Source organism: Peromyscus maniculatus, chromosome 18 (assembly GCF_049852395.1).
Source record: "Peromyscus maniculatus bairdii isolate BWxNUB_F1_BW_parent chromosome 18, HU_Pman_BW_mat_3.1, whole genome shotgun sequence".
Classification (NCBI taxonomy): Eukaryota; Metazoa; Chordata; class Mammalia; order Rodentia; family Cricetidae; genus Peromyscus; species Peromyscus maniculatus.
Window position 1 is genome coordinate 50432455 of NC_134869.1, and position 14455 is coordinate 50446909.

Below are 14455 nucleotides of genomic sequence, written 5' to 3' on the forward strand. Positions count from 1 at the left end.
TGCCTCCCCCCCTTCCTTCCCTGACTTCAGTGGCTCAGGAGAGTGTCTTCCCTCTCTGCTCCCATGAATCATGTGTGTATGCCTTATCCCAAAGATCCAAAGTACGAGAAATCAGCCTTATTTATTTAACAAATGCCAAACCTGTCATGTGTTATAGAAATAATATTATCATTTTGTGTGGTGAATTACACCCAATGCTCTGAAAATAGTAATGATTAGAAGATTTACTTCTAATAGAAGGAAGCTAAGCTTCCCTCACTGAAGAAAAAAGCCCTGTGACACTTTGGAGTACTATTCTTGACAGTAGAAAGTTTCCTAAAGACTAGAGGTAGTTGGCTTTGGAGTTTTTGTCTTTTCTTTTTCAGTGTTAGGGATATCCCAGGGTCTTGGGTATGACACGCAAATGCTCTACCACTGACCTACAGCTTTAACTTAGAAAGACTAAGGGGATTTCGAAGTCAGTGTTCATTATAATTTTAAAAACAGACCAAGAAAGTACAATCAAATTTTGTAAACATTTTCGGTAGACAGCCTGAAAGGACATTTGACACACAAGCAGTTGGAAATTATTCATAAACTTCATGACTCACTTGAAGTTGCCCCAGAGGCTAATGGCAGAGTCACCCCTGAACACTCACGGTCCTGGGTGACCCAAGGGCACACAGCCATACTCCATTTTGCTTGGAGACTTTTCTCCCTGGAAGGAGGAACAGTCTGTAGAACTCACAGTTGACGGGTCGTGCTTTCAAACGGAAACTCCCCACGACAGGAAACCCTAGCCAATACCTATTTAAGAATTAGCCCCCATTTAGAAATATTAATTGCTTTAACCTTGACTTAGGGGTCCCGAAACTCCCTGTGTAGAGATCCATCCTTGGGGTCCCCATCTTTATTTAGGGACCTGTCTCTATGCTCTGCTCCTCCTTGGTACCCGCAGTTACTATAATAAGTTGCACAATGAAGACATCAACAAGTATTTGAATGACAGCAGTTTGCTCTTAAGAGCTGGTCGAAGTAGCCAAATAAAGTGTTTAGGAAAAATATGTGTTAACCAAGAAGACAGATAAGTTTGAGAAAGAGATAAGTCACCTATCGATTTTTTTATGTAAGATAATATTGTATTTGTGTGTAAAGTACACAAGTCCTCCCATATACTTTACACCCGTTTTTAGATTATTAGTAATGTATAAGTCAACATAAATAAGTAGATGGTCACATGGTATCATTTAGGGAAAGTAATAAGAACAATTGTGCATGTTTTAATATTGAATTCTTGGTGTAGGATTAGGGATCAAACCCAGGGTTTTTGCAAAGTAGGCAAATACTACCACTGGCTTATGTCCCCAACTCCTGATATAATTAATATTTTTATATGAGAATTTCATAATGCAAATTATGTGTTTTTACCAAATCGCTCACAATTTCCTCTTTTCTAATCTCACTGCTATTCTGCTACCCCAATTTCCTCCCAACTTCACATGATCTTATTATTTTTTAACCCAATGAGTTCACTTATTGCTGCCATTGTGTGAGTGGGTGAAGAGCCATCTACTGGTGGCTTCCCAGGGTCTGCATTTCTCCTGGTGCCCATCATCAGTTTCCCATAATTCCTCAACGGTTTGTGGGACTTTGTGTGCTCCTCCGCTATCCACGCTGGGATTTTGGCTGGCTTGATTACACAAGCCTTGTGCATGCAGTCACAGCGGCTCTGAATTCTTAAGTTCAACTGCCTTGCTGTGCCTGGAAAATTCTCTCTAGGGATTCACTGTGTCCGACTCTTACAGTCTTTCCACCCCCCTCTTCTGTGAAGATCCCTGAGCCTTGGGAAGAGGGGGCTCACGTGACATAAATGTCTCATTCAAGGCTGAACAATTGCATAGTCACTTATTCTCGGTATGTTGACTAGTTGTGGGTTTCTGTGTTGATCAGCATCTAGTGCAAGAAGAAGTTTCTCTGGTGGAGGCTGAGAGATGTCATCATGTCAGGCTATCCAGATAAGAACTTATGAGGAAGTTCATCATAGTGTTCATTTAGCAGAATAATAGCATTAGGTTTCCCCCTAGCATCTCTGGCCTGCCCAGCCACGGGGTTCTTGGTCTGGTTAATAGTACCAGGCATTGTTGGGGACAGCCCCAGCCTGTCGAAGGGTTCTTGAATGGAGGAGTGATGAATTGAGAAATAATAGTAAGAAATATAGATTTAGACAAAGAAAAAGACAGAGACGCAGTGTAGCTTCGTGAGGGCCCTGGGTCAATAATCAGTCACCGAGTTTATTCATGATGGGCTTTTTATACATCAGCAAGGGGAGGGGCAAAAGACCTGGCCCTTTTAAGGTCAAGGTATAAAGTATCAACAAATGTAGACCCTTCAAAACACCTGATAACCATGCCTTTGGCCAATTATCCCATTATGCAGCCCTGCTGGGTAAGGCAAGCTCTGACTTTCTGACCTTGAGTAAGGTCTTCCTAGGGAGCCTCTGTGGGCCCCCACAAGGCATGAATTTTGTCTTGTGGAGTGAATGTTAAATCCAATCAGAAACTGGTTATTTACTCCCCAGTCTTGTCAGTCCTGACCCAGTGGGTATATTCTGTCACACTTGCTACTGTAGGTCACAGAGTGCCCAGCTGGGTAAGACTGCTGGTGACTAGCCAGGTAGCATGCACAGCACCTTCCAGACCTGTGAAAGCTAGCTAGTAGCAACGAAGCCTCCAGATAAGCACCAGCTTTATTTCTTCAATGTTCTGTGATCCTAGTATTTAATGTATCAGCAATAGAGTCTTACCAATGAAGTTCTTGACATAATTTTTAAATTTTTTTTTTTTTATATTTACTTAGCTGAATTCCTGGGTATGGAGCTCACTGATAAGAAGAGCCAACTGTATCTTAAAAATAGTATCACTACCTCTTGCCAAGAGTTTTGCCTTAAAGGCTTCTTTGGTTTTTGTAAAGGTCATATATTCAAAACATGTATTTGGTATCTGTGTAGTTCCGTTCTTTTTGTAAGACACTATCCCTTAAAAGACATGAGGAATGCAAACATTTTTTTAAAATGAGACCTGAGAGAAGAAAGACGAAGACATGTCAACTCAGTGACATCACCTATCGGTTTGTGTGTGTGTGTGTGTGTGTGTGTGTGTGTGTGTGTGTGTGTGTATTCAAGTTGAACGTCTCAATTACCTGCTCACTTAATATGTGATCACAAAAGCTGCCACTGCCTTTTACTCCATTTTGAAACAAGATGTCACTTAAATGACAGACGATTCAAGGTACAAGTTTGTGTGTATTAGTCAGGATAGACTAAGTTATGCTGCAGTAATAAGCACTACACAAACTTCAATGGTTTAGTGCATCGTAACTGCTTTTTCTGACTGAGAAGAGCACTGAGGGCCCATGAGGGTGACCCAGCATGCCAAGCTGTGTCGATCCCGAGTCACCCCATGTTGACATGTGCTTGTACCGGACCATGACTGGGATAAAATCCTGGTGAATTGTACCCTGGATCTTCAGTCTTGGTAGAAATGACATTTGGACATCCATAATCTTACAAGGCAGTGGAATTTAACCTTCAACAATGGAGTAGAGAATTGGGAATGTTGATGAGTAACGTTGATACCTGTGAAGTCAGTTTTGGCTCAAAGAACAGGGAGGCACTGTGGTTTTGTATTATCTCTTTCAACTTTATGGTTTTGCTGAGAATAATAACAAGGCTATAAAGTTGAAGTCAACTATGTATTGTGGCCAAGTCTTACAGAACTGGAAATGTGGGGGCAGAGGATGCCATATTAAAGCAGAAACACCTGCCTTTTTAATATGATTTCAAACACTATAAATGAAAAAGCAACTCCCTAAGAATTTAACAGACCTGAGATTCTGAAACCAATTTTAAACAGAAGGAAGATCCATCAGGGTTACTGCTCTTATCAGAGCTGAGTCCCTGTTAGCCTTTTGAAGAATGCCATCAGCGGGCAGCAGAATCTTTCAGTGGTGTTACCGTGGTTACTGCTGGAGGGTTAATTCCCCATTTGAGTGTGGCAGAAGGAAAATGTGCTGAGTTCCAATAACCAGTCATGCTATTGTATCCGGAGTGCTAATTTGCTTTCATCCACAGACATATATATATATATATCCCTAACTTTCATAGTCTTTCTTGGAGGAAAAGGCATGGCGAGATGATACCATGACCATCCATGATCCCCACTGCTTATGTTAGAGCTCAATAGGACTGAGCTAACCTGGGGTATTACCACAGGACCAAGTAAAATTTCTGCTCTGTCATTTGCCTTCTCTTTTCTTTCTTTTGCATTACAGTGCATGTTAACATTTTGGAGTTGCTCAGTGAGACGGCACAAATTTTCATCTGATAAACCCTGCTAACTCAGGCACCGTACAATCTTATATGACTTTGGTACCACTTTTAGGGGATTTCTACAAGACCCTAAACAAGTCATATGTACTGCTTCGTGCAACGAAAGCCTAGCATCCCCCTGATACAGTGCCCTGGTCCTGTCCAAATTAGCTTTTAGTTACTCAAAAATGTTCAACACCCAAGACATTGCAGAACAAATATTTAAACAACCATTGCCTAAGAATAAGTATAATGCACTACAAATGAGGAATAGCCACAAAGAAGAGGCGAGGAGGAAAAGAATTAACCTAAGTGGTTGGTAAACAATGCCTTAACTGGATGCTCTTAGGCCCAGGGCAGCAAGAGCTATCGCACTTCAATTTAGTTCGTGTGTTTCTCGAAAAGGTGGCTCAGCAATTCTGCAAGTACTTGATGCTTACAAGAGGACTAAACAGATAGAAATATTGTCAGCAACCAGAGCATGGTTTCTCACTGTTTAAGAATACAAAAGAGGGGGGCTGGAGAGATGGCTCAGTGGTTAAGAGCATTGACAGTTCTTCTAGAGGTCCTGAGTTCAAGAGCCAGCAACCACATGGTGGCTCACACCACCTATAATGGGATCTGATGCCCTCTTCTGGCACTCAGGTGTACATGCAGATAGAGCACCATATACATAAAATAAATAAGTATTAATAAATTATTTTTTTAAAAAGAATACAAAAGAGGAACAGTATGTAACCTGCAACATTGGATTCAAACCAGGCGTACTGGAATAGACACTCTGTTTGTAATGTGCACCACACAGGTTGAGAAATACAGACATTGGATCAGTGCACACAAAAGCATTTGTCAGATATGCTTGCTTTGGGGGTCTGCCAGTGACGGAGCCCGAGTCCTATCTAGCAACTAAGTCTTAGCTTTGGAACACTGTTTCTGGTAGAGAAACTACAACTTTTTGAGTAAGTGATTACTGCAATCTTGCAGAAGAGGGAAAATACATATGAGCTGGGAGCACTGTGTAGAGCCAGAAAGAAATTTATATATATATATATATATATATATATATATATATATATATATATATATATCTTGCCAGAAGATAAAAGCCCACCTAGATGAACACAGCAAAACAACTTTAGCAACAAAATGATATCATTAGATTTTACCCTTTGGAATAAAATATCCTTAAGTCCATACTGATATACACTAAAAGCTGAGTGAATAAATACTCTTCACTACAGAAAAAAATACTGTTAATGAGTACAGAAGGAAAACATCGTTATTAAGCAAATATACTGTAGTAGTAACTGTGGCAAACAAGATCCACTGAGCGGTACAAAATGAATCCGAGCAGAAGCAGGGTGGTTCCAGAATCTCCTAGTGTCTTCTCCATCATAGTTAAAGGGCTGACCTGTAGAGAGCTCTCACGGACAACACTGTAACAAAGCCCTGCAGAGAAGCATAAATGGTGATCAGACATTCGTCCCAATACCCTGGACACTGGACACTGAGGACATGCTGTCGTCCGCTGACCGGAAAGATGAGGAGGGAGAGGGCAGAGCAGACTCAGAGGTGAACAAATGTAGTGCAGAAACTCTAGAATAGGAGAGGAGTCAGGTCCAGTGAGGCAGCTGGTGGAGCTGGAGTAAGGCCGAGGTTCTATTGTGACTCACTTGGACAAGTTTGTCCTGGTTAGCAATGTGAAGAAGGGCGGACGGGCAGGGGTAGGTGATGAATTAGCTCAAAAATAATTATGATGCAAATGACGTTCAATATACAAGGTGATAAGCCAGGTCCCAGGGACTTGAACAGAGATAGCTAGCTATTCTCGCCTTCTTTCTATCGTGCTTTCCACAGCGGAGCGGCTTTCCAACAGCTGGCTGGATGTTCGCCATATTGAGAAATACGTAGACCAAGGCAAGAGCGGAACGAGGGAGTTGCTGTGGTCCTGGGCACAGAAAAACAAGACCATCGGCGACCTTCTACAGACTCTCCAGGAGATGGGGCATCAACGAGCTATCCATTTAATCACCAACTATGGTGAGTGTGTCCTCATACTGAGGCTCTCGGTTCTTCCTATGGGACTTGCCGTTTCTGAATAGAGACACTGCGTTTTACCCAGACACTGGCCCACCTTGCTGTCAGTGACCTGTTGCTGGTGAAGGTGAGACTTTCTTCCCTCATTGCTTAACAATACCGTACACTCCTTTCTACTTTTTTTTTGGTTTTGTTTTTGAGACAGAGACTCACTATATAACCTTGACAGACCCAGATCTTGCTTTGTAGACCAGGCTGACATTGAACTCACAGGGATCAGCCTGTTTCTCCCTCCTGAAGGCTGGGATTAAAGGCATGTCCCATCCTCCTGGTGACTACAGGATTCTAGCATTTCATTTAGTGACTAATAGCATCAGCTTTTCCTCTAAAGCTCAGAATAAGAATCAAAATATCTAAATCAAAATATATAATGTTATTTTTCATGTCACTATGTTATTAAAAGTTAGCAAGTTAACATTGGGTATCCCAGTTACAGACAGTTGTATAATTAGGTCCTCTCTGAATGGAAATGATAGCTCCAGAATACAGTTGTGATTCTCCATCTCAGGCCACGGGCTCTAACGATGCCTTACTTGTGTCCTTCACTCGAGTTTGCCTTGTCTGTTTCTTCTTATTCAGGCCGTATTCTCACGGCAACCCCAGGGTGGCAATCAGAGGATGACTTTCAGGAGCTGGTTCCGTTGTTTCTGCTGCGGTCCATATTCCGGGCAGGCTAGGATGTGAGCTTACAGGAGGCTCATTCTCCTATCGTCACCTCCTAGCTCCCCGAGAAGTGCTGGGACTACAGTCACACTACAGCATCCAGCTTTTTCCAGTGTGGGCTCTGGGGAGTCAAATGTCCATGAGCAGGTGTGTCCTGTGGAAGCTAGCCACTGACTTAGGAGGCAGCGCTCTTACTGAAGTCTCTGCCCGCTGCTTATCATGGCCAGGCTGTGCAGTTAAACGGATAATCTCTCTTTGCTTACCTTTAAAAACGTCTGCTCTTTTTGGTGGGATACTGTTAACTTTAGAGGTATATTCTACCTTTCATGTTTGAACTCCAGGCATCACTTAGATTTGAATTGGCTTTAGAGTCTCACCGAGAAAGACCTGGTACTCCTTCCCAGGGACTATTCTGCAAGTCAGGATTCTGCCACTAGGTGGCTTCAATACCACCATAAAGCGATTCCCTCTGAGATTGCCACATAACCAGCCTGTCCAACGAACCTAGTGTTTATAATCCTATTTCCAGCATGCAGATATGTACACACCGTATTTTGCATTTATATTTTAACGACCAGTAGGGTTTTTTTTTCTAGTTTTGCTTTATGTATGTGTAGGTGTGGATGCATGCCTGCATGTGTGTGTGGAGATCAGCGGGCAACCTTGGGTGTCAATCATCAGGAATCATTCATTTTGTTTTTCAAGACCATGATCTCGTTGGTCTGGCGCTCACCTAACAGACAAGGCTGAATGGTGAGTGAGCTCCTAGAATCTGCCTGTCTACGTCCACCGTCCTGGGGTTTACAAGCGTGCCTGTGCCTGGCTGTTTGGTTTTCTTGTTTGTTTTGGTGTTATTTTCTTCACATGGGCTCCGGGGATTGAACTCAGATCCTCACACTTGTGAAGAAAGCACTTCTCCAGCTGAGATGTATCCCCAAATCAGTGTTTTCTTTCTGAAGTAGCTTTGACACACAATATACAGCTTTCTACTGGCTTCGTGGAGGAACTATTTCAAAGCTGACATTTCCTGACAATGCAATATTATCTTTGTTTTCTTTAATAACAAAAGGATGATGAATTTTAACATGTTTATAGCTCCCAGACTTGAAATGTTGTATGTGGCAATACCTGATTCAGGGTGTATGTTAGCTCTTTGCCTTGTCTGCCTCCTCTGGCTAGAACTATTGATGTAATAATGAGTAGAAGCAGCCAGACCAAGCAGTCCTGCCTTGTTCTTGACCTTAAGGGGAAAACAGACTGTCTTTTACCATTAGATATGATATTAACTGTGTTTTTTCATAGATATCTTATATCAGATTGAGGAAATTCCCGTCTGTTTCTAGGGTTTTTAAAAAAATATTTATTTATTTTATGTATATGAGTGACCTGTCTTCATGCACTCCAGAAGAGGGCACCAGATCTCATTACAGAGACAGTTGTGAACCACCATGTGGTTGCTGGGAATTGAACTCAGGACCTCTGGAAGAGCAGCCAGGGCTCTTAACTGCTGAGCCACCTCTCCAGACCCGTTTCTCGTTTTTTTTTTAAAGATTTATTTATTTATTTATTTATTTATTTATTTATTTATTTATTTATTTATTTATTTATTTTGTATATAGTGTTCTGTCTGCACTTATCCCTGAAGGCCAGAAGAGGGCACCAGATCTCATTACAGATGGTTGTGAGCCACCATGTGGTTGCTGGGAATGAACTCAGGATCTCTGGAAGAACAGCCAGTGTTCTTAACCTCTGAGCCACCTCTCCAGCCCCTGTTTCTCCGGTTTTAAATTTTGTTTTATTGTGGCAAGGTATCAGATTTTTGTCGATTTATTTGTCACAATCTTGAGGTGAACATACACTTTTGTAACCTTGGTTCTATTGTGTCATGTTATAGTAGTTGGCTTTCAATTGTAAGCAAATCTTGGATTTCTAGGGCAAATCCTGCTCAGTTGTAGCATGTGATACATTGTATATTTGTAGATTTGGTTTGCTGGTGTTTTGCTGAGGATTTTTGCATCTATATTCATAAGAGTTAGTGGTATGCACTTTGCTGTGTTGGTTTGGCATTGGTATCAAAATAACGCTGGCCCCATTGAATGACCTGGGAGGTGTTACGTCCTCGGGTTTGAAGAATCTGTACAGGGCTTATGCTAAACCATAGAACTCACCAGTGCCCAACGCTTTCTCTGTCGGAGGTTAGAAAACACTAATTCAATCACCTTTTACCTTATTGCAGGTCTATTTAGAATATCCTTTGAATTGATCTTAGTAGATAGAATGCTAGAAATCTGTTCATATCATCTAATCTCTTGTGTATTCTATTTTTTTGATATCATAACATCCCTTATAACACAGATGACTCAGTAACATCATTAAACAAGTAGTGATTGCTCTTCTTTTGTTCTTAGTTTTAGTAATTTGAGTTGCTTTTCTTCCCTCCCTCCCTCCCTCCCTTCCTCCCTCCCTCTCTCCCTCCCATTCCAGTTCTTTCTAAACTACTGTCAGTTTTGATGATCTTTTCAAAGAGCCATCCTTGCTTCCTAGGAATTTCTCTTTTTGAAAATTCTCTACTTCCACTCTGACCTAAATTCCTTCCATTTGCTTTTGTTTACTTTGCCATTTTTAAATAATTTCTTACAGTGAAAATATGCCACTGGTTTGAGATATTTCTTTTTTTTTTTTTTTTTTTTTTTTTTTTTTTTTTTTGGTTTTTCGAGACAGGGTTTCTCTGTGTAGCTTTGCGCCTTTCCTGGAGCTCACTTGGTAGACCAGGCTGGCCTCGAACTCATAGAGATCCGCCTGGCTCTGCCTCCCAAGTGCTGGGATTAAAGGCGTGCGCCACCACCGCCCGGCGATATTTCTCCTTTTTAAGATAGAAGTTTACAGTTACAGATTTTCCTCTAAACCCTCTTTGTGTTACCTACCTTAAGATTTGTTTATTTTTTTTAATTTTTGATTCATCTCAAAGTATTTTCCAATTTACTTTATGCCATTGCCTTTGACTCCTCAGTCACGACTTTTTAATGTTCCTGTTTCTGTGAGTTTTTCAAGTTTCTCTCAATAGCTGATTTCTACTTTCATTTCCCACGAGTCAGAAAATGTGCTTTGTATGATTCAAACCTCTAAACTTATGGAGGCTCGTTTTATTGCCCAACATTTTGGAGGATGTTCAGTGTCTTCTGGAGGAGGATGTGTGAGTTCTGTGTTTGAAAAGAAAGTTCTAGAGATATCGAATAGGTTCAGTTGGTTAGTAATATTGTTCAGTGGGGATTTTGAAAAATTAACTGATGGTGTTTTTTTTACTGGTTTTGTAAACAAAATAGTTGAATAAACACTATAAAATAAGAGTAACTAGGCCATACAAATAAAAAAATTCTAAAGGTTGAATCAAAATGTTAGAAAAGACAATAAAAGCGAAGGATGTTTTAATCTTTTATGGGAAACTTCATAGAACACCTCAGTCGTGGTAAAATTCTAAAAAGTAAAATTATAGCTTATATTTGGGAAGGGGTGTGAGTATTGGTGATAGATATATGTATATGTATATGCACACACATGATCTGAGACTTTATTGTAAAAAGAGCAAAAACAATAAACCAACCCAGGGAGTATAATCTCCCAACCTCAACATTTCACATATATCTGCAGAACCTAGAAACAGCATTACATTTGCCTTTAAGCTTTCTGTTTCTTACTTTACTGTTTTTAATGATAACTAAGAATACTTGAAAAAAAAAAATGCCGGGTGGTGGTGGTGGTGGTGCACGCCTTTGATCCCAGCACTCGGGAGGCAGAGGTAGGCGGATCTCTGTGAGTTCGAGGTCAGCCTGGGCTACCAAGTGAGTTCCAGGAAAAGGCACAAAGCTACACAGAGAAACCCTGTCTCGAAAAACCAAAAAAAAAAAAAAAAAAAAAAAAAAGAATACTTGGGCCTGGCAATGGTGGCGCACACCTTTAATCCCAGCACTTGGGAGGCAGAGCCAGGCAGATCTCTGTGAGTTCGAGGCCAGCCTGGTCTACAGAGTGAGATCCAGGACAGGCACTAAAACTACATGGAGAAACCCTGTCTTGAAATGCTTAACCATTAGAAAACATTTCACAGGCATGAATTTATAGCCATTTCAGTTGAAGGAAGTTAAACTTTAGAAATGGACGTCACTAGTGAAATATTTATTTTCATGATCTATGGGCAAATGAACATTCGAGACACAAACATTTCTACACCCAGCTCCCTTTACTTCTCTTTCAGGAGCAAGTTCAAATCCTCCAGTGCATCGTCATCAGGAGCTCCGATTTCCCAACCTAATGCCCAACATCAAGCATGTGCGCAGAGAAAATGACCCTGGACCTCTGGTGCAAATGTTTTCATAAAGATTGAAATTCTCTGGTGGGAAGATGCTGAATGCTCAGGCAGTGTTTGAAAACTAGAAATGCTTTGCCTCTCCCATTGTCTGTATTTAGTTGAGGTTTGTAAATATGTGAAGAGTAAGCATTATCTCCTCCCAGGATCTACCTGAGCTGAGACTTAGGACTACTAAGATGCGGTGAATCACTCACTCATCTTAACTCAGCTTAAAAAAAGAAAAACAAAATTACTTATTTTAGGTCTATGAGTTCTCTTACCTACATGTACACCTTTATACCAGAAGAGGGCATCAGATCCTACCAGAGATGGTTGTGAGCCACCATGTGGATGCTGGGAATTGAATTCAGGACCTCTGGAAGAGCGGCCAGTGCTCTTAACCTCTGAACCATCTCTCCAGCCTTTTAACTCAGCTTTTAATTTCCCTTTTCTGGTTGATGTTTTATGGAATTGCTAGTTGGTTTTTTTTTTTGTTGTTGTTGTTTGTTTGTTTTTTAATCACAACAAATCATTAGTGGTTTTTTAAAAACCATAACAAGCCATTTAAAACTGGCTCTAACTGACTCTGGCACTGGTACTTCGCTGTCCCCAGTGGAGATGGAAGCCATGTCTGTAAGGAAATGAACACTATTGAGTAAGGTGAGCTGACTTCGCTTTACCCCAGGTTTCTTCTGAATCAGACTCCACTCTGTGGCAGTGTATAGTCTCACAGGGAGCTATTGATTTCTATCGGGGCTCTGCTTTTCCTAGACTTATAAAATGGAATGACTTAATATATATTTCTTCTTTCAGGAACCAACCAATGTCATACCAGATAATGTTCTTGTTCCTGAACATAATGAAAAAGGTAAAAAAAAAAAAAAAAAGACAGGAAACAACTACATCACAATTTAATTAAATCACACTCTCATATAAGAGAGTTCACAGGGGGAAATAATAAATAACCACACTGTTTATATTCCAATTTAATATGACATTTTCATAGATATTAATTATTTTAAAATTTTGATAGACACTTATAGTCATAGTGGGTGACATATTGCTAGATAAGGATCCATTGGCTGAGGTTGTCTTTATAAAACACAACACTAGTGTATCAATTAAAGGAAAATAAGAAAAGAGTTTGCCACAGGGATCCTCTGAAACAGAAAAAAATGAAGAGGGAGAGCATCATCACCACCATAATCATCATCATTTTCTTCTTCACTATCATCATCATCTGTTGGCCAATGAAGAACATAGAGGGACTTTGTTAGCAGAATTGACTGGCTTTGTACACCATAAGAAGACATTTAGAAACCTATGTTGCGTTTTACATAGCTTCAGACGTTTTCGTAGATGCACAGACCTTTTGAGATGATTATTGGGTAATGCTGAAGGTCACTATGGAAATCCATTGGTATTTCATATTAGCATCCATACTTTATTTGTAGAGAAAATGATTTAGTTCCCCCCTAGAGGCATTCTGATAAAATTTAAAGATTACTTAAGGCCAATTGGCTAATCATTTCTATCAAGTTTAAAGACTCTCTGGTTAAGTGAGAGTTAGGAAAGGCAGACCAGGTTTGGAGTCTTTAGCACTGAAATCTAAATTAAACTGTTAATGTCCTTTGGAGGGTGTTTGTAGAAACACAGTTAAAATTAAGCTCTGCTTTAGCAATGCTTTTTATTTTTTGTTTTTATCCTTTGTTGTTCTGGGGAATTGAACTTGTGGAGTGCTCAGGCACCTCTCTGCAGCCGAGTCACATCTCTAGGCCCTCTCGTCTTTTCAAATCTGCATTTGGTTATCTTTAGAGCTGGGTGCTCTTTTCAAAGGTAACCATGAAGTGTCTTCATTGACTCCGAGGAAATCAGCTCTGGCTGTTAGAGGCTGCTGCTCCTGAAAAGCTCCTGTATTAGCAAAGCTTGGGGGACTGTTCAGTCATCCCAAGAGTCCGCTAGGTCAAAGGCGAGGTGTTGACCTGGGGACAAACTGATTTCTAGAATCATAGCCTCAGCTACGCTTCCTTGGTTAACCTCTTTGAAGATAAAAATCTTGCTGCCGTTCAGACATCTAAACAGCCCTATGCTGTGTTGAGGCATGAGAGCCAGACCCCAGCAGACACACAGAGAACACACGTGGGCTTCACTGAGGGCTCCTGGGGTTGCTCTCAGGCCTTCTGCTCCAATGATGTGCTTTCAGAATGTCTGCCATGCTTGTAACAGTGACGTTGATTTCTAGAAGAGATGGCTTATTGTCTCCCCTCTTTTTCCCTCCTAAGGAACACTGCATAAACCCTCTATCAGCTTCCAAAATATCATAGAAGGGACCAAACATTTCCACAAAGACTTCCTAATTGGAGAAGGGGAAATATTTGAAGTATACAAAGTGGAGATTCAAAACCAAACATACGCGGTTAAATTATTTAAACAGGTATGGAACAAATTACTGTCATGGACATCAATTCCACTTATTGGCTCCTATTTATTTGTATTAAATTGTATTATTTGTATTAGAATGTGTCATTTTTTTTTCATTAACACTGAAAGGACGTATACTTGAAGATAAAATTTCACCAATGGAAATGAGATATATGATGCTGGGGTGGGGGTGGGGCTGAGAAATGACTAAGATGTGAATGCCTGTCTTAAAGGGATGTGGTGTGGAAGCAAAATCTCTCCCACCCCTAGAGGTGGTTCCCCCCCCCCCCCCCCCCCCCCGAGACAGGGTTTCTCTGTGTAGCTTTGGAGCCTGTTCTGGAACTCACTCTGTAGACCAGGCTGGCCTCAAACTCACAGAGATCCACCTGCCTCTGCCTCCCAAGTGCTGGGATTAAAGGCATGCACCACCACTGCCCATGGAGAAACACTTTAAGAAAAGCCATTCATGGCCCCAGGAACTTTAATGAAGATCAGATTGGCTCGGCATTATGCCCTTAAGCTCCACACTAGGGAGGCAGAGGCAGGCAGATCCCTGTGAGTTCAAAGCCAGCCTGGTCTACAAAGAA

General features: G+C 41.0%; 1 protein-coding gene across 1 annotated transcript in view; it reads left to right on the plus strand.

Annotated features, from left to right (window-relative positions):
- The window catches only part of Irak3 (interleukin 1 receptor associated kinase 3), a 64058-nt gene that overhangs the window by 16126 nt on the left and 33477 nt on the right, over positions 1-14455 (plus strand). The window contains exons 2-5 of the mRNA XM_006973349.4: positions 6203-6385; positions 11355-11458; positions 12261-12315; positions 13730-13881. Coding sequence (XP_006973411.1) covers positions 6203-6385; positions 11355-11458; positions 12261-12315; positions 13730-13881 — 494 coding nt within the window. The remainder of the gene's footprint in view (positions 1-6202; positions 6386-11354; positions 11459-12260; positions 12316-13729; positions 13882-14455) is intronic.